The 25,771-nt window shown below is 37.5% G+C and overlaps 1 protein-coding gene across 1 annotated transcript in view; it reads left to right on the top strand.

The window, feature by feature from the left end:
* The window catches only part of LOC150105925 (glycogen [starch] synthase-like), a 193,408-nt gene that overhangs the window by 130,032 nt on the left and 37,605 nt on the right, over positions 1-25,771 (top strand). Inside the window, exons 10-11 of the mRNA XM_090394592.1 lie at positions 17,178-17,291; positions 24,919-25,045. Coding sequence (XP_090250718.1) covers positions 17,178-17,291; positions 24,919-25,045 — 241 coding nt within the window. The remainder of the gene's footprint in view (positions 1-17,177; positions 17,292-24,918; positions 25,046-25,771) is intronic.

The following is a 25,771-nucleotide window of genomic DNA, read 5'->3' as shown; positions in this document are numbered from 1 at the left end:
GATGTAGAATCTTATTAAGCAAGAGAATTCTTAAGAAAAAGATGATGTGGAAGGAATACTGTATGCATAAGGATGATGTCAGTTATGATAATTATAAGGTAGACAGGTTACAGCTATTGTATGAAATGCTAAGAGAGAGAGAGAGAGAGAGAGAGTGTGCACGCGTGTGCGTGTGTGTGTGAAGGTTGATTTGGTGGTAGGTGGAAGAAATCATTCAACTATTAAGTACTCATTTTGTTAAATGCTATCAACCTATTTTATGTATTTCAGCTCAACACTAATTGCTACACTGGAATAAGAAACTCAAGTGTATAAGGAGGAGGTAATAGAGCTGTTGCACAAACTGAATATGAATTCAGATAGGGACTGATGGGATATCTGCCTGGATGCTAAAAGACTGTTCAACTGAACTGGCTATATAATTTGAGTTTCAGCACAGAGACGATTCCATAGGAGTGGCAAAAAATGTATGATTATCCATTGCACAAGGGTGGTGCAAAGACTCATGTGTCTTATTATCAACATATCAGTATCTCTAGAGTGGTGATGAAAAACATTAGTAAGAGTGAAATAGATACAGTGAAATCAAGCAAGCTGTGTGAAAAAAAAAAATTATAGAGAAGTTACAAGACAGTGGCTATCAGATCCATGATGAATATAAAGTGCAGGATAGGAAGGTGAAAAGCATGGTAAAGAAAGAAAAGGTACAGTACGAGAGGAGATTGACTGGTTGGGCCGTGGTAATTCAAGGTAATTCTTCTGATATATGGCAAGCAAGAGGAAGAATAATTATGTCAGCTTGACACTCATGAATAGTCATGGCAGCAGAGTGACCATTGGAAAGGATATAGTGGAATTATTGAATGAGCACTTCAGTCTATCAAACTGGTACACAGAAGTGTATATCATTATCATTATTATTATTATTCAGGCCTCCATGGAGTCAAAAGACTCATCGTGGGAGGTCCTTCCTAAGAACATAAAGTCTGTCAAGACTCATCGAGGGGAGGTCCCCCCCTCTAAGAAACACAAAGTCTATCATACCACTCTTTAAACTCATTGACCGTTCTCGCTCCCACCACTCAATCAGGCAATGCATTCCCCGGCTCAACCACCCTCCACACAAAGAAACCACTCCTTACCCTCTTGTTCACAGTTTCCTTTTGTAACTTCCAGGGATGGCCTCTTGTCATCACTCCTTCCCACTGTTCAACTAAGCGAAAGAACTCCCCAGTGTCAACCCTGTAACCACCTCTCAACAGTTTAAAAGTCTCAATCATATCACCTCTCCTTCTTCTATCCACCAAACTCTGCAGTCCACATTCCCTCAGCCGATCCTCATAACTATCCTTGTACAGTCCTGAAACCATCTTTGTCATCCGTCTTTGTATCCTTTCCACAGTTAATTTATTCCCTTCAAATCCTGGGTACCAAATCTGAAAACAGTAGTCTAAGTGTGGTCTGATGAGTCTTATACAACAGAGTGATAACCATTTTATCTCTGCAGGTCAGTGTCCTTCTCATAATTGCAGCAATCCTCTGTGTTACCTTCACCACCTTTGCAATATGTCCCCTAAACTTCAGGTTTCTATCAATCATCAACCCCAGATCTCTTGTCTCCCCTACTTCCTCCAGTATAACTCCTCCCATAGAGTATGCAGCATCTCATCGATGTTTCCCAAACCTCAAGACCTTACATTTTGCTGCATTAAACTGAAACCCCATTCATTTGCCCATCTATCTAGCTTATTTATACTGGTGTAAATGATGCTGTGCAGTATGTAGAAGGAAGATGAGTATCAGGAGAATTCAAAGCAAAAGAATCAGAGATGTATTAGGTGTTGATTGGGTTAGACATTAACAAGGCTGCGAGAATGAATGATATATCATCAAATATTTTTAAGGAATGTGCATAATAGTTAGCTCTGCCCTTTACCTGGTTTTTTAATGAAAGTCTTGCAGTAGGCAAGGTTCCTAAGAAGTGGATAGAAGGCAAAATAGTACCACTCCTTAAGCATGGTCAAGGATAGAGGGTTCCAATCATTATTATTATTATTAAGAGACCTCCAGGGAGCCAACTGGAATGCTATTCACATCAGGTGCCACGTCTAGCTATAAAGGATTGTGCATGTTAATTTTGATCTTGTTTGTGTTCCATACTTAAATTCTTAAGCTATATATATAATTTAGAATGGTGCAGTCATTAAACAAATACAATTTTTCTAAATTGCATAGTTTGAGAGTTGGTAACCTATTTATCATGAATAGATTAATAACAAAGATCATTCACTAGCATTGTGTACATATAAAAGATTATAAAGGATTAATAGTGAGGCCTATATTAAGCAGATTATAGTTTTAGTTGAATAAAGTAGAAGAAATAAGTTAGGCCTGAAGTGCACGCATAAAAGGAATAAAAGGTATGCTTGGTAGCAATAGAAAGTTGATGCTAGATGATTGTTAATAAATAATAGAATTTACAAAAGCACAGCAGCCAAGACAATAGAAATAGCAATGTCACATGTCAAATTCTTCCCAATGCCATTAATTTACACATTGGATAACAATGGACCAAGGACTGATCCTTGAATTTTGCAGATTTATGCCCTCTCCCCCATATAACACTTTTTTATATCTATCAGTCAGCCATCCTCTTATCCATGCCAATAGTTTATAATCCAATCCCATATTCTCCAATTTATTCAACAGTATTGCATGCTGTATTCTGCCAAAAGCCTTAGCAAAACCCAAAAGTATCATGGTGTATCTGTTCCCCTTGTCTAACTCAATGGTAACATTATTATAAAATGTGAGCAAGTTGCTAAAACATGATCTTCCCTTAGTTAACCCATGTTGCTAATTGCAAAATAGAGATTCACTGTCAGCCCTTTTCTGAAGCAAACCCTAACCAATTTTTCCAAAATCTTCATCACCACTCCTGAAATACTGATTGGTCAATAGTTGGATACATCAGTCTTTGCACCACCTGAAGCAAACCCTAACCAATTTTTCCGAAATCTTCATCACCACTCCTGAAATACTGATTGGTCAATAGTTGGATACATCAGTCCTTGCACCACCCTTGTGCAATGGGATTACCATACATTCCTTCCACTCCTGCGGAATCTTCCCTGTTCTGAGACTCAGATTATATAGCCTCGTGAAAAGAAAAGCCAGTTCAGCTGAACACTCTTTTAGCATCCTTGCTATACCATCAGTCCCTATTGCCAAATTCTTGTTCAGTCCATGCAACAGCTTTAGTACTTCCTCCTCATCAACATGAGTTTCCTCAAACGGTAAAGAGGTAGTAGTGAATTCAATGTTGCATATACCAGGTTGATAGCTTTTTTGCAAAATGGGTGCTCATTAGATGAACAATCACTTTTAGCATCAATCACCTGCATACCATCTGCATTCAGTAGAGTTATTCTTTCAAATTCATTCTTTTTTTTTCTTGCAGCATAACTATAGAATTCTTTTGGGTTATCTTTAACTTGCAGAGCCTGTTGCTTATAATTATCAAACTGACATAATCCTTATGCACACTGTATTCATTTCACATAATCTTTTTCTTATGAATCTCTTGCTTAATTAGATTTCACATCCATTTCACTCCTAATCTGTTTATTCCCCGAATTCTAGAGACATATTCTGATATTGCATTATTTAAGTATATTTTAAACTCTTTCCACACACTCTCGATATCCTTCCCATCCAATAACTGATATCATGGCACAGATACCAGCAACCCCCCCCCCCCCTTCAGGTTGTCATAATTTCCTGCTTTGTAGTTCAGCATGCAACCTTTTCTGAATTTAGCTACTTCCCAATTGAGTATCACATGATCACCTACTAGCGGCAGAATAGTTACGTCTCTAACTGAACCCCCCCACCCCTGGCTTTATAATCAGATCTAACACTCTTTGACCTCAAGTTCCTTCTGTCACATGCTACTTGAGGAAATTGTCTCGCAACAGCTCAATAAATTCAGTTTCATTCTTTTTCTTGTGCAATTTCATAGCTACCCAATCAATGTTCAGATAATTAAAGTGTGTTTTGAATTATGGGAGATACTGGGATAGGAGTGTTGGTAGCTTGCTCCACCTTTGCTACGAGTTGCCCTAGTGTTGTATTACTTACCCAGGTAAGATAGTACAACATTATATTCAGTCCTGAAGATATTTTCAGGTGCAAACTTTGTTTGCTCTCACTGGGAATAAAGGATTAAACTAAATTTATTATAGTCTAACCTAGTGAAAAATAAACTTTCAACAATTATTTATTTCATCTTATTGGCATCTATCTCACACCAGTTAGCTACTTCAAATGAACTGCCCTCTGCATCCTTGTCCTCCTGATGTACTTCTACTCTTTTTGGCTTCATTTCCAATGCTCTCATTAGTAAAACTTTCCCCTAATCCTGATCCTTCTGTCATCTCTAAAGACACCATATCCTTTGCATTCTGTTCTTATTAGTATATCATCCTCAGTTAACCAAGCCTCACTAATGCATGTAACTTTTGGCCAAGTTGAGCTAACCAATGCGAAAAGCTCCTCTCCCTTACTACGAATACTTCTGGCATTGGTATACATAACTGCAATACTCCTGCATCCCACACCCTCCCTTACATCTTGTGTTGCTTAGCCCATTCAAGTTAAGAACTTTAGATCCACATTCACCTGCTGAATGGACGTGGCAGTGGATTTGAGCTGTGGTAAAAAAAAAGTGAGATATTGTGATACATTTTTTTCTCAGTAACACAAGTGTTCTTTAGGGGTGCTGCTTTTTGAGTTTAGTTATTATATTGTGTTATTTTTTGGGTTACCGAGAAGGCGAGGTCAGAGTCGGATGCATCTGCAGTGGAAGAGAAGATAAGTTTTCGTTATTTAGTATAGTTAAATATAGTTTATACTTGTAGTATCACATAAGTAAATTACCTTACAATGGAGCGTATAACATAGTATTTAGCATTTAGTTGTAGTGGTGTTTAGTATTTAGTGTTTAGCTGTAACAGTTTCTCTGTACTAAGTTAACGATGGCAGCAGCCCCAGCTCCAATTACAAATGGCGTGTCATCGTGTTTCGAGAGAAGCAATGAGAGCTACATCTGGTATTTATTGATCTGGAGAAAGTGTATGATGAGTGCCAAGGCAAGAGGTCTGGAGGTGTCTGATGGAAAAGAAGGTACCTGAGAAATATGTCAGGCTGGTGCAGGAGATGTACAGAAATGTGAAGACAAGAGTTCGGAGCTGCCTGGGAGAGACAGAAAGTTTTCCAGTGACAGTTGGCTTGCATCAAGAGTCAGTATTAAGTCTGTTCCTGTTTAATATTGTGATGGAGGAGGTGAGAGAAGACGTGCCTTGGACTATGTTGTATGCAGATGACATCGTGCTGTGTGCAGAATCAAGAGAAGCTAAACTGGAAAGGTGGAGGAAAGTACTGGAAGAGAGAGATATGAGACTGAGCAGAAGTAAGACAGAGTATATGTGTTGCAAAGTGAATGGCAGTCAGGAGACAGATCTGGAGCTGGAAGGAAATGTCATCAGGAAGGTCAGTGACTTTAGATACTTAGGTTTAACAATGAAAGAGAATGGTGAGACTGAGATGGAAGTGGGATTCAGGATACAAGCAGGATGAAGGAACTGGAGAGAGAGAGAGAGAGAGAGAGAGAGAGATGGCTGGAGTGCTATGCGATAAGTGGGTGCCGATCAATCTAAATGGCAAAATCTACAGGACAGTAGTGAGACCAGCTATGACATATGCTATGGAATCTGTGGCCTCCGAGGAAAAATAACATTAGCAGGATGGAAGTAGCGGAGATGAGAATGCTTAGATGGATGTGCTGTGTGTGATGAGATAGGATCGTCTGAGAAATGACTATGTAAGGGGAACGGTGAAAGTAATGAACTTAGGAGCAAAGATACAGGAGGTAAGGTGGAGATGGTTAGGTCATGTGATGAGAAGGGAGGAAGAGTATGTGAGAAGAAAGGTCATATGCAGATGGATGTGAAGGGGAGGAGGAAGATGTAGGGAAATGGTGGAGGAGGACTTGAGAATGAAGAACTTGGATGTGGCTATCCAAGTTCTTCATCTCCTCCACAACCTTGTTGTGGAGGAGACTCACTACAAACAGCGACCCTACTTAAATGGGAAAGGCTGCAGAAGAAGAAGAAGAAGGTCATCAAGTCCTCCCCATTCAAGGACTCTATTTTGCATAACATAATAAAGGATTTTGTGACATGCGGGGCTTATGGCATGTATGCGTCCCAGCATATGCGTAAAATGTAAGCAATGGGAGCAATTAAATGAGTTAGATGTTACGATAACCGACTTCATTGCATCAGGAGCAGGAGAATCTTGAGAAACAAGTAGTGTGATGGGTGAGAATAATGAGTGAAATATGAATGAAAAAATAAGTGTGGAAGACTTGAATGAATATGAAGTTTTCAGAGATGGTCTTGATTGGAAGGATGAATGGTGAGTAAGAGTGACTAACTTGCAGAGAGAGAGAGAGAGAGAGAGATGAGTTGAAAGAGGAGGTCGAATGTCTCGGGAATGAGATGAGAAGTATGAAAGATGAAAGGTTGGGGGGAATGGAAGAGATGAATGTAAAGCGAATCAGAGGAGGAATGAGAGAAAGTTATGGGAATGATAGAAGAGGAGAGAATAGAAACAGTAGAACAGAGAGAATGAGAGAGTTATGGGAATGATAGAAGAGGAGAGAATATAAACAGTTAGAGAGAGGAAGTGAAAAGAATGCGAGGGAGTGCTGGAATAAGGGATAGAGTGATGCTAGGACAGCAGGTAAGTAGGGGAACACTGAGAGAAATGGTTAGAGGAGAGAGAGAGAGAGAGAGAGAGAGTGAGGGATGCAGGCGAGCCATCAAGGAGCAGACTGGTAAGTGGTGTGATGTATGACTCAATAATCAATGGTGTGCATGATAGGATGCCACAGAAGTATTTGTCTGGAGGAATGATAGCGAGTGTGGCTATGACAATTAGCAGGTGAAAGGGTGGATGAGATGATTGTGATGGTGGGCATGAATGACTTGAGAGACAATGTAAATCAGGTGGTGAGAGATCTGATATTCTTGCTTGAGGTTGTACAAAAGAAAACACAGAGAGGAAAGATAGTGTATGTGTGTGTGTGTGATCCAGATATGATAATGAGGAGCTTAGCAGAAGAACAGTAATGATGAATAGCATAATAGCCAGAATCTGTCAGAAGACAGGATTGGAATATGTGGATGCTCGGAGAACATTTGAGGACAGAAAGGAACTGTATGCGAGAGACCACTTGCATTTAAATGAGGAAGGATGTAGACAACTGGAGAGATTGCTGTTTTCTGAACAAGTCTGTGTGAATGCAGGAAAACTAGGGTAGATGGATGGATTCCCAGGGTGGATGGTAGCAGGGATGGTCACTTGTGGGAATGGGTGCTTGGGGGGGAGTGAGACAGTGTCAAGTAACACTGAGTTCAGTGGGATCTGATGGGGATAATGATAAGTATAGAAGTGACATTTTTATGCTTTATACTAATGCCAGGAGTATCAGCAATAAAGGAGATGAATTGGCAGCACTGATAGTGAAAGATTATTAGGATCACTGAGATGTGGTTGACGGAAGATCATATAGTAACAGAAATAGAAGTAGTAGGGTACAGCATTTTTTGGCAGGATAGGAGGTGAAAACGTGGTGGTGGAGTACTGCTTATAATAAGTGATGACTTATGTCCTCTAAGAGTGGAGGCTTTGGAAGGCAGTGACACTAATGGTTTTGAAAGCATATGGTGTGAGGTAGAGATGGGAAAATATACTAGTCTTAAATATCAACTTGGGGCAGTTCCATATAGGGTGGAATTTGGAAGGCCAAGATATCATTAGTGCTTGGGAAATGGTGAAGGAATATTTGTTTGTAGTAATAGTAAGCTGTATTCCACGAGTGAAGAAGCGGACAACAAACAATATCAAACAGGAACTGCAGGTGAAAAAAAGATTATGGAAGTGGTATAAGGAGAGGGATGGAGGTCAGATGCATGAAGAATATAAAACTCAGGCAAGGAGAGTGACTAGTATACGAGTATGGTGAGGAAGGCAAAACTGGAATATGAGAAGAGATTGGCACTAAGATCCAAAGAAAATCCTAGGGAATTTTTTAGCTATGTGGTCAATAGCAGGAGAAATGATTGTGGAAGAATAACATTTTGAGATAAAAATGTGATTAGAGTGACTGATGCAGAGGACATAGTGGAGTTGTTCAATGAGCACTTTATTGGTGTATTTCATCCTGGAGAAGAAGGTTTTATTACTAGGGGGGGGGGGAGAGCAGGTTCAAGGTTTAGAGGTGCAAAAGGAGAGTGTGTTTCAAATACTCTGGATGTGAGTAAAGCAGTGGGACTGGATGGTATTTCACCATGGGTTTTGAGAGAATGTGCTAAAGAACTAACAGCTCCTTTTACCTGGCTTTTCAATGAAAGTCTGGCTATGGGAAAGGGACCCAAGGAATGGAAAGAAGGTAAGATAGTTCCATTGCATAAGAGCAGTAACAGACTGGAAGTGTCCAATTATAGGCCAGTTTGTGTGTTATCAGTAGTGTTAAGGTCTTGAGAAATTAGTGAGGGACTATATACAGCATTGGGCAGATGAGTTTAATGTTATCTGTGAGAATGAACATGGATTTGTTAAGGGGTGCTCTTGCTTAAGTAATATAATAAATTTAGTTTAATCCTTTATCCAAGTGTGAGCAAACAAAGTTTGCGCCTGAAAGTATCTTCAGGACTGGGGTAAGGTGGTACAACAACCAAATAAGTAATATGATTGCCTTTTATAATAAAGTGACAAGAGCAATTGATCAGGGAAAGTCATATATTGCCATTTTCCTAGACTTAGCAAAGGCATTTGACAGGGTGCCACATGATAAGCTGATATTTAATTTGCAGCACATGGATTTGGATGTCAGGTTAGTAAATTTATTATATTACTTGAGTTATTTGCAGATGATGTGAAGCTAGAAAGGGTTATTAATAATAGTACAGATGTGGCGGCCCTGCAAGAGGATTTGAATAAACTAGACAGATGGGCAAATGAATGGGGTACCAGTTTAATGCAGCAAAATATAAAATCTTGAAGTTTGAGATGGGAGGCTGCATACTCGATTGGAGGAGCTGTACTGGAGGAAGTAGGGGGGGGAAACAAGAGATCTGGGGCTGATGATTGACAGAAAACTGAAATTCAGGTGGCATATTGCAAAGGTGGTGAAGGTAACCCAGAGGATTGCTGCAATAATGAGAAGGAGGACGCTGACCTACAGAGTTAGAAAAGTTATCATTCCATTGTATAAGACCCTGATCAGATCACACTTACACTATTGTTCTCAAATTTGATCCCCAGGATTTGAAGGGAAAAAATTAACTGTGAAAAGGGTGCAGAGGCAGATAACAAAGATGGTTTCAGTATTGTACAATATTAATTATGAGGATTGTCTAATGGAATGTGGACTGCAGAGTTTGGCGGATAGAAGAAGGAGAATTGATATTATAAAAAATTTTAAACTTTTGAGAGGCATTTAGAGGGTGGACAATGGGGAGTTCTTTCACTTGGTGAAGCAGCAGGAAGGAGCAATGACAAGGGAAGTCACAAAAGGAAGCTGTGATCAAGAGGGTGAGGAGTGGTTTCTTTGCATGGAGGTTGGTGGAACCATGGAATGCTTTGCCTTATAGAGTGGTGAAAGCAAGAACAGTCAGTGGGTTCAAGGAGTGGTATAATAGACTTTGTGTTTCCTAGGAAGGTCCTTCCACGATGAGTCTCTTGACTCCATGGAGGCCTGAATAATAATAATAATAAATCAATGACATCTGCTGTTTCATCATCGGTGGAAGAATTTATATATCAATGGCAATGTGAAACAACTGGCAGATGGAAGAATCTGAATACAGATCAACAGCTGGCAGAGTGAACCATGTTACCTGGCTCACAGATCGGGGCCTCACCACATTACTATTCTCTATCCCAGTGCTTCCCAAACTTCTGGATGTCAGGGCCCCCTTTGGAAAAATTAAAATATTTCATGCCCCCCCCCTTCGAAAAAAATCGTAATATAGACATATATTATTATAATATTTTTTATATTTATATTCAATACAAAACATACACAGCAAATATTGCAAAAATCAAATGCAAATATTACATTTTTAGCATCTTACATACACATTTGACATGGCACATTATCTCATATTTTTATATAGATGGATTTATTGTGCATTTGCAGTAAAAGCACATGAAATGTAAAATGATTAGTAATAAAGAAAGAATTAAAAACTTAAAATAAGTTTAATAACAATTTAATGTGATGGATGTGTTTCAATACTGCTACACAAAAAGTCAATATCAGGTGAAATATTTGAAACTGCAATTCTTAGATTTCTGCTCTGAAATGAAACTTATGTGAATAAGCATATATTTACTAATATTCATTAAATGCCGAAATACGCAGGAAGCAAAATTTGTGAACATGCACCAATGTGTGATTTTTTTCCATTAAAATATAAAAAATAACAAAAAAGAAATAATAAATATTAAAAATGAAATGTGTTTCTTTTAAGATAAAAAAACTACTTTAGTCTTAAAACATTTTAAATTTGTTATCATTATTTCATGCCCCCTTCCCCTCAACAAAACCTATGGCCACCAAGGGGGCCGCGGCCCACAGTTTGGGAAGTGCTGATCTATCCTATAGTCGACCATGGAGAAATGGAAATATTTTACAAGCTGTGCTTTGGAAGTTGGAACCTCTGCAATGTCCCAAGCTGTAAATAATTACAGGGAAGAAGACATTGAAACTGTGAGTAAAACGAGCTCTGCAAATGACCTCCATGATGATGTCAACTTAAATCCGAAAGGAAGGTCAGCATCTGATATTCCTTGTTTGAAAACAAGAAACAGAGTCTTAAAAATTAGAATTAGAACTTGGAATGTGAGAACATTATATAAATTACTGAATTTTGACAACCTTATACAGTAAATGGAAAGACTTAAAGTTGATGTGATGGGAATTAGTGAAACAAGATGGCCTAACACAGGAAAACTAGAAAAAGATGGCTTTACATTTGTATATTCTGGTGGAGAGAAGCATGATTATGGAGTGTGTTTCATGATTAGGAAAGGCATCTTTAAATGTGTAATGGGGCTGTTTCTCATAAATAAAAGAATAATATTTATTAAATTAGCCGCAAAAGCTTTTTAACATCATAATTATCCTGGTTTATGCCCCTACGATGATTCACAATGATGAAGAAATAGAAGATTTTTATAACAATTTACAAAAATCTATAGAATATGTAAAATCAAATGAGATACCAATAGTGATGGGTGACTTGAACACAAAGGTTGGAGAAGGGGAAGAAAATCCAGTTGTTGGAAAATTTGGATTAGGCAAAACAAATGAAAGAGGTGAGAGATTGATGCAATTCTGCATTCAAAAGAACTTATGCATAATGAATATTTCTTTCAACATCCAAACCATAGATACAAAAATAATATAACCAACATAAAAACATACCCAAGTGCTGAAATAGGTTCAGACCATAACCCTGTTGTGTCTACTTTAAAAATGAAACTAAAAAACATTTCTAAAAACACTCATACTGAAAGACTTGACTTGACAACTCTGAATATACCAGACAACATAATGGTGTTTAACTCAGAAATTAGGAAAAAATTAGATCATGTAGGATGTAAAACAGAAGACACTATACTTTGTAGCACAGAGGAAATTGAAAACAGGTGGTCAAAATTTAGAAGTGCAATATATAAGACAGCTAATGAGGTTATTCCAAAAATTAAATACAATAAGAAAAAACCCTGGATGACTGAATCAATACTAGAACTTATGAATGAAAGACAAAAAAAAAAAAAAGTACACAACTGTAAAGAATACTCAGTAAAATTATTACAAATGAATGCAGGAAGGCTAAAGACAAGTGGCTAAATAAAAAATGTAAAGAAATAGAGGAATTGGACAAGAAACACAATAGTAGAGAGATGCATAATTCAATCCAAGCTCTGACAAATAAAAAGAAAAACCATAGTTTCAACCATAGTCCTTGTATAAAAGATCATAATGGAAAAATGCTACTAGAAACACAAGATATCATAAAAAGATGGAAAGAATATGGAAAAGAACTGTTTGACACTCTGATCGCATATACATGCCAGATATACCAAATATGGATGGTGAACCAGTTACATATGAAGAAATAGAGCTCTAAGTCAAATGAAAACAGGTAAAACACCAGGCCCTGATCAGATCTTTTGAGTCTTCAAAATTCAAGATCAGAATTCAAGGAGAACCGGCCTACCAGTGCGGAACTCTGGGGGGAGGGGGGACCCTTTTGAGTCTTCAAAATTTGAGATCAGAATTCAAGGAGAAGGAGAACCGGCCTACCAGGCCGGAACTCGGGGTTGGGCGAACTCCTTTCGAGTTTTCAGAATTCAAGGAGAACCGGCCTACCAGTTGGGGGGGGGGGGTGGCTGTAGGCACAAGGGGCGCAGAGAGCCCCCCTTTTGAAGACTCTCAGGAAACTCGAGTCATCAGAATTCAAGGAGAACCGGCCTACCAGTCTGGAACTTGGGGAGATTGGGCGCCATAGACACCAGGGGGCATAGCACACCCTAATAAGATATAAAAATGCATATTCTGACAACCTTGAAATCAAAAGAGGAGTAAGACAAGGATGTGTCTTATCACCCTTACTGTACAATATATACAGTGAGCAAGTTTTTAAAAATATTTCAGAACTGAAGGGTGTAAAAGTCGGAGGTAAGAACTTCAACAACTTCATGTATGCAGCTGACATAGCTGAATCTGAAGATGATCTTCAAAACTTAGTGACAGAAATTTACAACAGAAGCTTAGACATGGGATTAATTATTAAGCTAAAGAAAACAAAGTGCATGATTATATCAAAAGAACCAATAAATAAGAAACTAAACATAACTGTTAACAAAAAGAAAATTGAATAGGTTCAGTTTTTTATATATTTGGGACAAATGTTTACAGACAGAGGAAATTCCTTTAAAGAAATAAAAAGAAGAATAGAGATAGCAAGAAAAGCCTTTATTGATATGAAAACTGTTCTAACATCCAGAGACATTAATATAGACACAAGAAAAAGATTAATAAAATGGTATGTTTGTTCAAGCCTTCTCTACAACAGTGAAACTTGGACTCTACATAAAGAAGCAGAGATAAAATTAGAAACTTTCGAAATGTTTACCATCAGAAGAATGTTGAAAATACCATGGACAGAGAAAATGAAAAACAAAGATGTTTTAAAGAAAGCAAAAATGAAAAGAACATTAATGAAAATAATTAAAGAATGAAAACTTAAATATTTTGGACATCTAACTAGCCATTCATAAATTAATATTAGAAGGGAAACTGGATGGAAAAAGAGAGAGAGGTAGACCCAGGAGAATGTGGTTTGAAAACATTAAGGACTGGACTGGCTTGAATTACCATAAATGTTCCAGAGTAGCAAAAGAAAGAAAAAAGTTCCATGACATGATTGCCAACCTCCTTCTAGGGGATGACACTTGAAGAAGAATAAATAATTTCTACCAGCCAAATTAAACATTTCTTTCTTGTTTCCAGCCTTACAATATCACTAACATCCTTAATCTTATCTTATCTCTTATCAATGAACTGCCATACAAAATGCAGTCATTATTTTCAGCTTTCACTTTTTCATACTCTACTTTCTCTCCCTTTGCTCCCCAGCCTACTTCTTTCACTTCTGTGTCACACATCTGCCAAGTCTTTCTCCAACCACTCAATCTCATGTTGTTTCTGTGGAACAACGTTAACTACTAAATACGCTAACTATTCAGCCAACTAGGCTGGCTTATATTGTATGCTTTATTTTTATATCAACCACACACATACACAAACAATTGTGTGATCTCATGTGGGATTGATATGTGTGTGTGTGTGTGTGTACACACACACACACACATACACACATTTGCTATCATTCCGTTGTATAAGACTCTGATCAGATCATACTTAGACTATTGTTCTCAGATCTGGTCCCCAGGATTTGAAGGGGATAAATTAATTGTGGAAAGGGTACAAAGGCAGATAACAAAGATAGTGTCAGGACTGTACAATGTTAGTTATGAGGATCAGCCGAGGGAGTGTGGACTGCAAAGTTTGGTGGAGATAGAAGAAAGAGAGGTGATATGATTGAGACTTTTAAACTGTTGAGAGGTGGTTACAGGGTTGACACTGGGGAGTTCTTTTGCTTGGTTGAACAGTGGGAAGGAGTCATGACAAGGGGCCATCCCTGGAAGTTACGAAAGGAAACTGTGAGAAAGAGGGTGAGGAGTAGTTTCTTTGCATTGAGGGTGGTTGAACCATGGAATGCATTGCCAGATGGAGTGGTGAGAGCGATAACTGTCAATGCATTTAAGGAGTGGTATGATAGACTTTGTGTTTCCTAGGAGGGACCTCCCTCGATGAGTCTTGATAGACTTGTGTTTCTTAGAAAGGACCTCCCTCAATGAGTCTTTTGACTCCATGGAGGCCTGAATAATAATAATAATAATAAACTCCATATAAGTGTGCTGTCTTTTCCATTACGATAAGATGTCGCGCAGTTAGCCTAGTGGCTTTGCGCTTCGCAACCATATGCCTGGGGAAGGAGTGTCCTAGGTTCAATTCCTGTCAACGATAAGAGGAGCTTAAGGATCTTCCTCAGCCATAGCCAAGTTAGCCAGTCTTGGGCTTGGACAGCAGGGTTTTTCTTCCCAGTTTAGCTGGAGTTTTTCATCCCACAAAGAGGCAAATCATCCCCGTGAACACACACACACACTTCTGCATTTTGTATGGCAGTTCATTGATAAGAGATAAGATAAGATTGAGGATGTTAATGATATTGTAAGGAATGAAACAAGAAAGAAATGTTTAATTTGACTGGTAGAAATTATTTATTCTTCTTTCTTCAAGTGTCATCCCCTAGAAGGAGGTTGGCAACCACGTCATGGAACTTTTTTCTTTCTTTTGCTGCTCTGGAACATTTATGGTAATTCAAGCCAGTCCGGTCCAGTCCTTAATGTCCTCAAACCACATTTTCCTGGGTCTACCTCTCTCTCTTTTTCCATCCATTTTCCCTTCTAATATGAATTTATGAATGGCTAGTTAGATGTCCAAAATATTTAAGTTTTCATTCTTTAATTATTTTCATTCAGTATTCAGTCAGGAATACTTAAGACGATCCCTCCAGCCATAGGTCTGAATTGTCAGCTATGCCAGTCCTAAGCCTGGATAAAAATAGGGGGATTGAGGTGGTGCCATATCTGCTCATAATAGGGGCTCATGGCCATTGAATCACCATACGAAATAAAAAAAAAACCATAAGATCATTCTCCTCATTTTAATAGTCACTCATACCACTCATAGTGACATCAACCCTGCCAATCACATTTTTGCACATTTCATCTTTCAACTCACTGCTATTATTTTCTTCTCTTCATACTTCTGACATTCACTCTCAAAACACTTTCCACCAGCACATTCTCCAGTTTCGTTCTCTTTCCATAAATCTCTTTTTCTATGAAATGCATACATTTCTCACACACACTACAGTGAACAAAATCATATATGTTGAAATTGTCTGCCATTGTTTTGCACATCCCTGCCATGAAACACAATTCAACATGCAATAAAATAAAAATAAAAGCATTGAAAAATGCAAAATGAAGCACATATCTCACCCTCTCCACTACCACTTAATTCTCCTACTACGACACTACTACCATCAACACCATTTGCCACACATCATCACCAAACAACATTACTTTTTATCTGTAAATTGCATGTGTTCTGAAGGCTGATTTATCTGTAAGCAGGATGAAAAACATTAGTTTCCGTGATAAAACAGTTAAACAAACACTCTTAAATATAATAATGCAAAAATAATGAATCAATTATCATTTATATTGGTGAGATTATGCTAAAAAAAATTGACCAGGCTAGGGATATTGAAGTTCACAGCTCATATAGAAAAAATTGCAAATACAACTGAGAGGATAATTGCAATGCTGAAACATACACTGACATGTAAGTAAGTATACGGAAGTCATTTTACCTCTTTACAAGGCTTTGATACAACCTCATCTCGAGTATTGTGTGCATATCTGGTTTCCAAGGTGATTCAGTAGATACAGTAGCGAAGGTGCAAAGGAAAGTGTTAGAGATGATATTAGAACTATGGAATGTAGATTATAAGGATGATGATGATGATTAGCCTGTATTTTCACTCACTACAGGGTGAAGGTTTCTCCCATTGCAGGAGAATTGGGTCTACTTCTATCCATCTTGGGAGAGCATACATATTTGTATAAATTAATGTATGAAGGTGAAAGACAATTACAAACATCCATGCCCTAGGTGGGATTTGAAACTTCAGCCTCTTGGCTAGAGAGCAGATACACTAACCATTTCACCAACCAGGCTAGCTTAGATTATTAGGAGTGATTGAAAATTTGTGGACTGCACATGGAGAAAGAGAAGGTGATATGATAGAGACTTGCAAACTATTGAAAGGGTCATACAGGATACCAATAGGTGGAATATTTCATTTTATAGATAGTGGTAAGAGAATGAGGCAGCATCCATGAAAGTTGAGAATGAATGCAGTCAAGAAAGGGTTAAGAGCTAGATGTTTCTCTCATAGAGTGGTGCATGAGGCTGGAATGGAGTAGCTTGCCTTTGGAGGTTGTAAGTGCAGATAGCACAAATGAATTCTAGAGAATGTATCTGAAGTCCTGACTTCCTTGAGTTCTCTTGTAATAATAATAATAATAAATTGATGCATATCAATTTATCTTTTAAAAAGATAAATTTTATGGATCGAGATATTCATTGAGCTGTTATGAAAAAGCATGTATAGATTAAGAAATATGCTACTCCAATATGCTTTGCAGAAAATTTAAATAAAAGAAAATCTCAATTATTTCATTGTCTCTATTTATTACATTAGCTACTGACTGGCTTCCAATGCTGTGGATGAAATGTTGGTTGTAATTATTTTTGATTTTTAATAAATTTTATTCTATTGGATGTTAGTATAATCGGTATATCTTTTACAATGAATGGCCATTATTTTTTGTTTTTATAGCGTAAACGAAATCCAGAAATTTGTACTCATGTTTTGACAGAAGAAGAAAATGATCCAGTTGTATCCAATCTTAAACGTTGTCAATTGATGAATTCTCCTGGAGATAAAGTAAAAGTAAGTTATTATTTATTTATTTATTATTATTATTATTATTATTATTACATGACACCTCCAGGGAGTCCAAAGACTCATTGAGGGAAGGTACCTACTCTACAACTCTCTGTCTCCACTTGCATTTTTGAAAATTATGGAGACAACTATGAAATCCTGATAAACCACCCAAATATCAATAACAAAGATGGTATGAAAATTCCAAGGATCTGGATGGCACACATTCAGCCAACCTAATATGAAAGATTCAACATAAGTCAGGACTCTAGCCAATCTGCTAGTATTAGAAACCATTCCACTCCAACTGGCTGGAATGATGTTAATATGTGTATATAGTAGACAACACAAATAATAGGACTCTAGCGTTGATGTATAATTTTTTATTTTTTATTTGTAATTTTTTTTTTTTCACTAGAGGTCAGGCCAACAATTGTGGTAGCGGTTGGTCAGTGTCTTTAACGAACCAGTTTGATTGTAGTATAGCTTGTTTCTTGTGTATATTTGTACGCTCCAGAAGATGACCTTGACATAAAGGTTGAAACGTCGAATTGTAGATTTTAGTTATATTAAACTAAAGTTTTTATTCAAACACAGTAGTTGTCTCCATAATTTTCAAAAATGCATTCGGATCATCGTTCAAGCCTAAAAGAAAGGTCTCTGTCTCCACCTTTCAATCCATCGACAACAACAAACTGTAACTATCATCATCATCATCATCTACACCAACGCCATCTACTGCCCACCCCTACCACTAGTATTTTCACAGACAATCACAAACATCCATGCTCACAGTGGGATTTGAACCCACAGCCTTTTGGCTGGAGAGTGTATATGCTACTTCAGAAAACAAAATTCTTTGATTACTTGAATGATCATTTGGAGAAAATTACTTCTATTCCTTGTAAAAGATTGAGATTTTAATCACTGGAAAATACTAATGGAACTAGTGTAGTTCATTTGATAGCAGGATCAAGAATGACTGATTTATGGACAAATAGTTAGAGCTCTGGCCGTGGAAATTCTCCTCTGAATTAATCAAAGGAGATTTTTTAATTACCCTTCACTAATTTATATATTTAATCATATCATATCTGTCGGGTTTAGAAGATAGCAGTCTCTCACTTGCATTCAACCATCCAAAAAAATAACAATAGAACCTTTCCAAAATCTCTTTAGCAATTAGAAAATCCTTATTTCTTCATCCTATTGCCCAGCTTAGTGTGAAAATAGCTATTACTGATATTTGATTGAAGATGAGTTAGCCGATCTCATACAGAGGTAGCAGGGTTTTTTATCATGGAAACTCATGTTTTTCATCCTGCTTACAGATAAATCAGCCATCAGAACACACACAATTTACAGATAAAAAGTAATGCTGTTTGTGATGATGTGTGGCAAATGGTGTTGATGGTAGTAGTGTCGTAGTAGGAGAATTAAGTAGTAGTGGAGAGGGTGAGATGTATTTAGTGAAGTAGAGTAGGGTACCCTCCCACAATGAGTCCTTGGACTCCCTGGAGGTGTCATGTAATAATAGTAATAGTAATAGATATTGTTACCGATTTAAATTCTGTATCATTTTAAACAATAATGTAAACTTAATCATGTAATGCTGGCATAGTAACCGAAACACTTCTTGAGGATACATATCAGGAAATTGCTAATGATCATTTTAAACTTGTTTGTCATTGCACTGTGATGTATTCAAAAATTCATTGCATAATATCTACATAGTATATACTTGTGACTTCATGGAAGTCCTGAATAATAATAACATCAACAATAATGAATTCCTTGGAGATGAGGAGGTTGTGGAGAGGGTTCAGAGGAGAGTGACTAAGTTGGTGAGCGATGTAAAAAATGCTCCCTACATTGATAGATTGAGAGCTTGTGGATTGCAGAGGTTGGTTGATAGGCAGAAAAGAGGGGATATGATAGAAACATTTAAGTTACTAAAATGTTTTTATAAGATTGATGCAGGGGAAATGTTTCAGCTGTGTGATAGTGATGGAAGAACAAGAGGTCATCCCTGGAAATTAAGGAAAAGTATGGTTAACAAGGGTCTGAGAACGAGGTTTTTTGCCTGGAGGGTGGTGAATGAGTGGAATGCATTGCCTGACTCAGTTGTGAGTGCTTCGTCTGTAAATGAATTCAAGAAGAGATATGATAGATATTGTTTTGATAGTTTGGGTCTCCCATGATGAGTCTACTGACTCCATGGAGATACCTGTAATAATAATAATCTCATATCATCTCATCTTCCTTTTTTCCCTCTTTTACCTTGTGGTGTCGAGGGTTTATTAATCATCAGACCTCAAACCGTTCACAGGATAAGGTGGTCAGCCCTACTCCCGGTGTATCCTATGTCTGTAGCGTTGAGTTCTCAAGGCTGGTTTGCCTGATTCGCAGGATTAAAAACCCCAGGATAAACTGGGGGGGAAACCCTACTGTCCACACCCAAGACCGGCTAACTTGGCTATGGATGAGGAAGATCCTTCAGCTCCTCACGTCACCGATGGGAATCGAACCTAGGACACTCCTTCCTCGGGCATATGGTTGCGAAGCGCACAGCCACTAGGCTAACCGCGCGGACATAATAATAATAATAATATCCTTTAAATGTTAGTTATTAAAACTAATTCAGTTACTTACTGTATCTCTTTACATATTTCTCCATTATACGTGTCTTTATGCAGATTGCCTTGGATTTGGGAGTAAAATATTGTGCTCTGAATATAGAAACTAATGTGAAAAATGGTGAAGTGAACTTGAACTCAGAATAAAAATCCCTTAGGAAAAACGGCTGTCATTTGATTTATTTGAAACTAATCTGTTATTGGCTATTCGTTCTCTCTTCGTTAAGAAGTAATAATGTGTTTTAATAACTGTTTCCTAAATTCTGTTCATTGTAATTAAAAAAAAAAAAAGGAGTTCTTAATTTTACAGCCTGTGCCGCATAGCATATAATTATTAATTTAGTTGTTTTAGTGGATACCATCTGTTGATTTTATTCACACTGTAATTGTGACTGTTCTTTAAAAATGTCTTTAGGTGGTAAATGCTACCATTCTTTTTAATGGAGGCCTGAAGACTTGAAAAATTTCTTTTTTCTTTTTTCTTTTTTTTTTTTTTTGCTAAAGAAGGAAAGGATTCCTAGATTATCCAACCTTTATTCCATTTGCAGTATTAATAATATATTATAGGTTTCTAACCTTTCTTGGTTGAGTTTAGATGCAAAGAAAAAAAAAAATAAACAAATCAGAGCTTGATCATGAAAGTAAGTCAGATTATACATGTTAACTTGAAAAATTCATTATATATGTAATTTGTGTGTGTGTGTGTGTGTGTGTGTGTGTGTGTGTGTGTGTGTGTGTGTGTGTGTGTGTGTGTGTGTGTGTGTGTGTGTGTGTGTGTGTGCGTGCGTGCGCGCGTGCGTGTGTGTGTGTGTGTGTGTGTGTGTGTGTGTGTGTGTGTGTGTGTGTGTGTGTGTGTGTGTGTGTGTGTGTGTGCGTGCGCGTGCGCGTGCGTGCGTGCGTTACAGTAATAGTCAATGAAGGAAAAATGGCAATTAGAACTAGAACAACCAAATGTGTGGCGCAAAAATAGAGTGTGATGACTGTGTGGATTTTTCTAAGATGAGTTATTGTCTAGAGTGAAATACATATGCATGGGTGAATGACGCAAGTGTGATTATTGAACATGAGAGATGGAACAGGAGAAGTGAGAGTGCAGAAGGTGTGATATTTTAATGGACTGTGGTGATTTAAATGAAAGTCGGGAACAAGAAGTGAAGAATAGTACACAAAATGCAGTGACAGGTGTAAGACTGAGAATGATAGCCAGAAGAGTGAGCATCAGAATATGAGTGCAAAGAATGTGATAGTGAATACATAAATGACTGAAAAAACAAAAGCAAGCATGATTGCGAAAATGTAAATGAGCTGTATAAATAAGCAAGTATGATAACAGAAGCATAAAAAAGTCTCACTGATTGAGTAGCAGTGAAAGTGATTGCTGATATGAGGGAATACACAATTGCTGGAATGCAAGAATTGAAGAATGAAATAATTAAGATGAGATGAGGTGTATGCAAAAAGAAATAAGATACATGGTGGATGTGAATGGAAGAGTGAGAAAGAATAAAATGAAAGACAGTGGAAAAAAGGTCGACAAATAATTCAAGAGTAGCACTGTACAGAGATTTTGTTATAAACGGGGTGGTGGATTAGAGGGGGGGGAAGGGAAACAAGGCCTGTATTCTAGGAGGATGAACAGGGCAATTGATGCTCTGGATATGAGAAGTAAGAATGTGAAGAAGTTCGTAATAGTGGTAGGAACAAATAAATGCATATGTAGAGGCTTAAGTGCTGTGAGGACATCATGTTGGAGGCTTAATGGAATGTATACAGCACTCAGAAAGGATTAACATAGGTTTAATACTTCTTATATTTCGTCCTAGTCACTAGGACATCTTCGGGGATTACAAAAACAACTAATGTAACATGAACACAAATATCATACAATACTAAGCCCAACCACTTGGGTGACACTAAAGTCCTATCTAGGTGGAGCGCCCTCTAAGGGCGGTTGTAGGTGGCCTGGAATGTAAGGTGGGACCTCTGGTGATGAGTGTTTCTCAAATCTTTGGAAGCTTAATGCAACTGTATTTATTAAGATTCGGTTGATTTCTGAGAGCTGCTGCTGCTTCTAAGAATAGTCTCTCTTTCTTGAATTTTCTGTGGTGGAGCATGGTGGTTTTCTTCCAAGAGACCCTGTGGGTGGTGTCCAAGACATGGTCCGCCAAGCCTGACTGACCATAGTTGTGTTTACAAATGTAAGATTTGTGTTCCTCCAGGCGGATGGATGCTGATCTGATTGTCTGTTTGCCAGTGGACCCTTTCCAACATCTTTTTGTCCTTCTGAAAACCAGGTGACCAAATCTGGGCAGAATAGTCCATGTGTGGCCTGATCAAAGCCTTATACAACAGAACAAGAATCTCCCTACTTGTACACGTCAGTGTCCTCCACATCATTCCCAGAAGTCTTTGTGTTGTCTTCACAATTTTGGCTATGTGTCCCCTAAATTTCAGATCCTTATCCACTATCACCCCCAGATCATTTATTTCTTCCACCTCCAACAATATATCCTCACCAAGCATAAATTCTGCATCCCATCTTTGTTTTCCAAATTTTAAAAAAACCTTACATTTTGCAACATTGAACTCATATCCCCATTCCCAATCACTCAATTTATTCAAGTCTTCTTGTAAGGCCACAACATCTTCTCTACTCTTCATGGTTCATCCCAACTTTGCATCATCTGCAAACAACTGAATATCTCCATCCAAATCCATCCATCCAATTATGTCTTCTATTTGTGCTCCTTTTTGATCTAGCTGTGGGGAGCTCCAAGTTGGGATTTTGGCATTTAGATCTCCTAAAAGATCTTTGTGTCCGATATTGTTTGACTTAGTTATTGAAGTAATTCTGTATTTATATCTGTGTTATCTGGGTGATATGAATTGACTTTTGTAATGCGTTTTGGTAGAAATATCTTGACTACTTGAGCCTCTGTGTTACTATTTATACTGCTGTTTGTAGTTGATAAGATTTCTTTATATTTGATGTGTTTGGTCCATAGGAGTATAGCTAGACCTCCACCAGAACAATCTGGTCTGTCTTTCCTTAATGTTGAATAGCCTTTGATTTGAAGCTTCAGATTTTGATTAAGTTTCGTTTCTTGTAAGCACATGTAATGTAGATGTTATTTTTGTATAAAATATTATTAAGTTCTTCCATCTTGTTTCGAGTGCCGTTGATGTTTAGCTGAAGAGTGTTGAGAATCCTCGTAGCATATTTCTCATCGAGATCCTGGACTGCAGTTCTTGATCCGTTGACTACCCTGGGCATGATAGTAAGTTTGTGATCAGAACAGACGCTCTTCATGAAACTGGGTTTGCCAAAGCCCCGTTAGCCAACAATTTTCAGGGTTCACTGCAGAGTTTGATGTAACAATCCAAGTGAAAAAAAAAAGTGGTAGTAGGATTAGACAAAAGAAAACTTTGTCAAGATACTAGAAAGTTTTCTGGGTTTGATGTAACCATCCAACTCTTAAAAAAAAAAAAAAAAAAATTTCATGCTACCGCATTGCTGCTTGAAACCCCTACTTCTTGCCACTTCCGCCTTGCATGTGGGCAAATGCCTCAGATGTGGGGTTGGACTTCTGCAAGGCGCACATTACATTGCTAGTATTATAAGGAGTACAGTGATAATAAGGGATAAGAAGTTGGTTGCACCACTTTCATAGAACAGGTCAGACCACACTTGGCTTATTGTGCTGAGATTTGGTTACCTAGTGTTTATTGTAATGTGAAAACATTGGATACGGTCCAAAGACGAATAACTAAGACAATATCAGGACTCTCACATATTGGCTGTAGAGAGAGAGAGAGAGGAGCTAAATGAATTTAAATTATGGAGTTTAATGGACACACAGAAAAGAGATGATATGATATTCATGTTTAAGTAAGAGAGGGAATTTTTATTATTATTATTACGGATATCTCCATGGAGTCAGTAGACTCATCGTGGGAGACCCAAACTAGCAATATAATATCTGTCATATCTCTTCTTGAATTCATTTACAGACGAAGAGCTCACAACTAGGTCAGGTAATGAATTCCACTCATTCACCACCCTCCAGGCAAAAAACCTCGTTCTCAGACCCTTGTTAACCACACTCTTTTTAATTTCCAGGGATAATCTCTTGTTTTTCCATCACTATCACACAGCTGAAACATTTCCCCTGCATCAATTCTATAAAAACCTTTCAGTAATTTAAATGTTTCTATCATATCCCCTCTTCTCCACCTATCAACCAACCTCTGCAATCCACAAGCTCTCAATCTAACAATGTAGGGAGCAATTTTTACATCACTCACCAACTTGGTCACTCTTCTCTGAACCCTCTCGACAGCCTCCTCATCTCCAAGGAATCCAGGTGACCAGACCTGAGCACAGTAATCCAAATGTGGAAGTATCAATGCTTTATAAGTGAGAGAAGAACAAGAGGCCATTCCTGTTATCTGTGTAAGAATGTGGTGAAGAGGGATGGAAGGAGTAGCTTTTTATGTAGATATTTGTGAATGAATGGAACACATTAACAGAACATGTTGTGAATGCAGGGAATGTTAAAGATTTTAAGGTTCAATATAATAATTATGTTGTCAGTTGAATGAACTTCCTGCAATGAGTCTACTGACTCCATGGAGGGTATGATGATAATAATATTATGTATCGATACCTTCCTAGCTTTTTTTTAGTGCTTTAGTGGCCATCTTCAACATGCTTAACTGTAGATAGTTCGATACCACCTTTTACATATTTGTTTGCCTGATTTTTTCTGAGAGAATAGCTGTAATCATCCCTCCACTTCCCACAGGACTAGTAAACTGTCTGTTAGTTAATTTATTTGATAGAAGTATAGTGTAAATAAAAATCATACTGGTTACCATGAGTGTTTCTTTATAAATGTGGAACAGTTCCACATTTATAAAGGTACAATCATGTGAACTACTGATTAATTGCTTATATAATATATTTTTTAAAATTTATGTAATTTTTTGCCTATCAGGTAATTTTTCATCCAGAGTTTTTGTCTTCAACCAGTCCACTATTAGGCATGGAATATGAAGAATTTGTTATAGGTTGTCATTTGGGAGTATTTCCATCTTTTTATGAACCATGGGGTTATACACCAGGTAAGTAAAAATCCTTATATAAGATATTTCTGCAAGCTGCTTTTTATTATGTTTGTTTTTTTTTGTGTGTATTTGTGCATGTGTATAAACAAATTACAAAAATGGAACCTCAAAGAGTAGAAAGTTTACATTTTTGAAAATTATGGGGACACCTACTGTGTTTGAATAAAAATTTTCGTTTAATATACCTAAAATCTACCAAAAACGGTTTACCAAAAATCGACACACACACTGGCCAATACATACATGCTAATTCATACCACCACCCATCACAAAAATATGGAGTCATTAATACCCTTAAAAACAGAGCTACAACAATTTGCTCTAACCAGCAAGCCCTGAAACAAGAACTAAAAATCATCAGCGACACATTCATAAATAATGGCTATAACAAAAATACTATTAATAAAATACTCCATAAAACAACAACAAAAATGAATCTAGATTACAGTAAAACCATAGCCATCCCATACATTAAAGGGTTATCAGAAAAAATCAAAGAATCCTACAACATTATAACCTCAATGCCACCTTTAAACCACTCACTAAACTTAAAACCATATTCAACTCCTCTAAGGATCCTCTCCTCCCATTAGCACATCCTGGAGTCTATTGCATCCGCTGCACCTGTAACTTACCGTACATTGGTGAAACAGGACGGACAATCCCTATACGCAAGAAAGAGCACGTTAGACACATTAAATATAACCATTATGGTGAAGCAGT

Source organism: Typopeltis vanoorti, chromosome 6, assembly GCF_054136105.1.
Source record: "Typopeltis vanoorti isolate ZY-2024b chromosome 6, IOZ_Tvanoo_1.0, whole genome shotgun sequence".
Taxonomy (NCBI): Eukaryota; Metazoa; Arthropoda; class Arachnida; order Uropygi; family Thelyphonidae; genus Typopeltis; species Typopeltis vanoorti.
The sequence above is the reverse complement of the archived record's forward strand: the minus strand, read 5'-3'. Positions and strand labels throughout refer to the sequence as shown.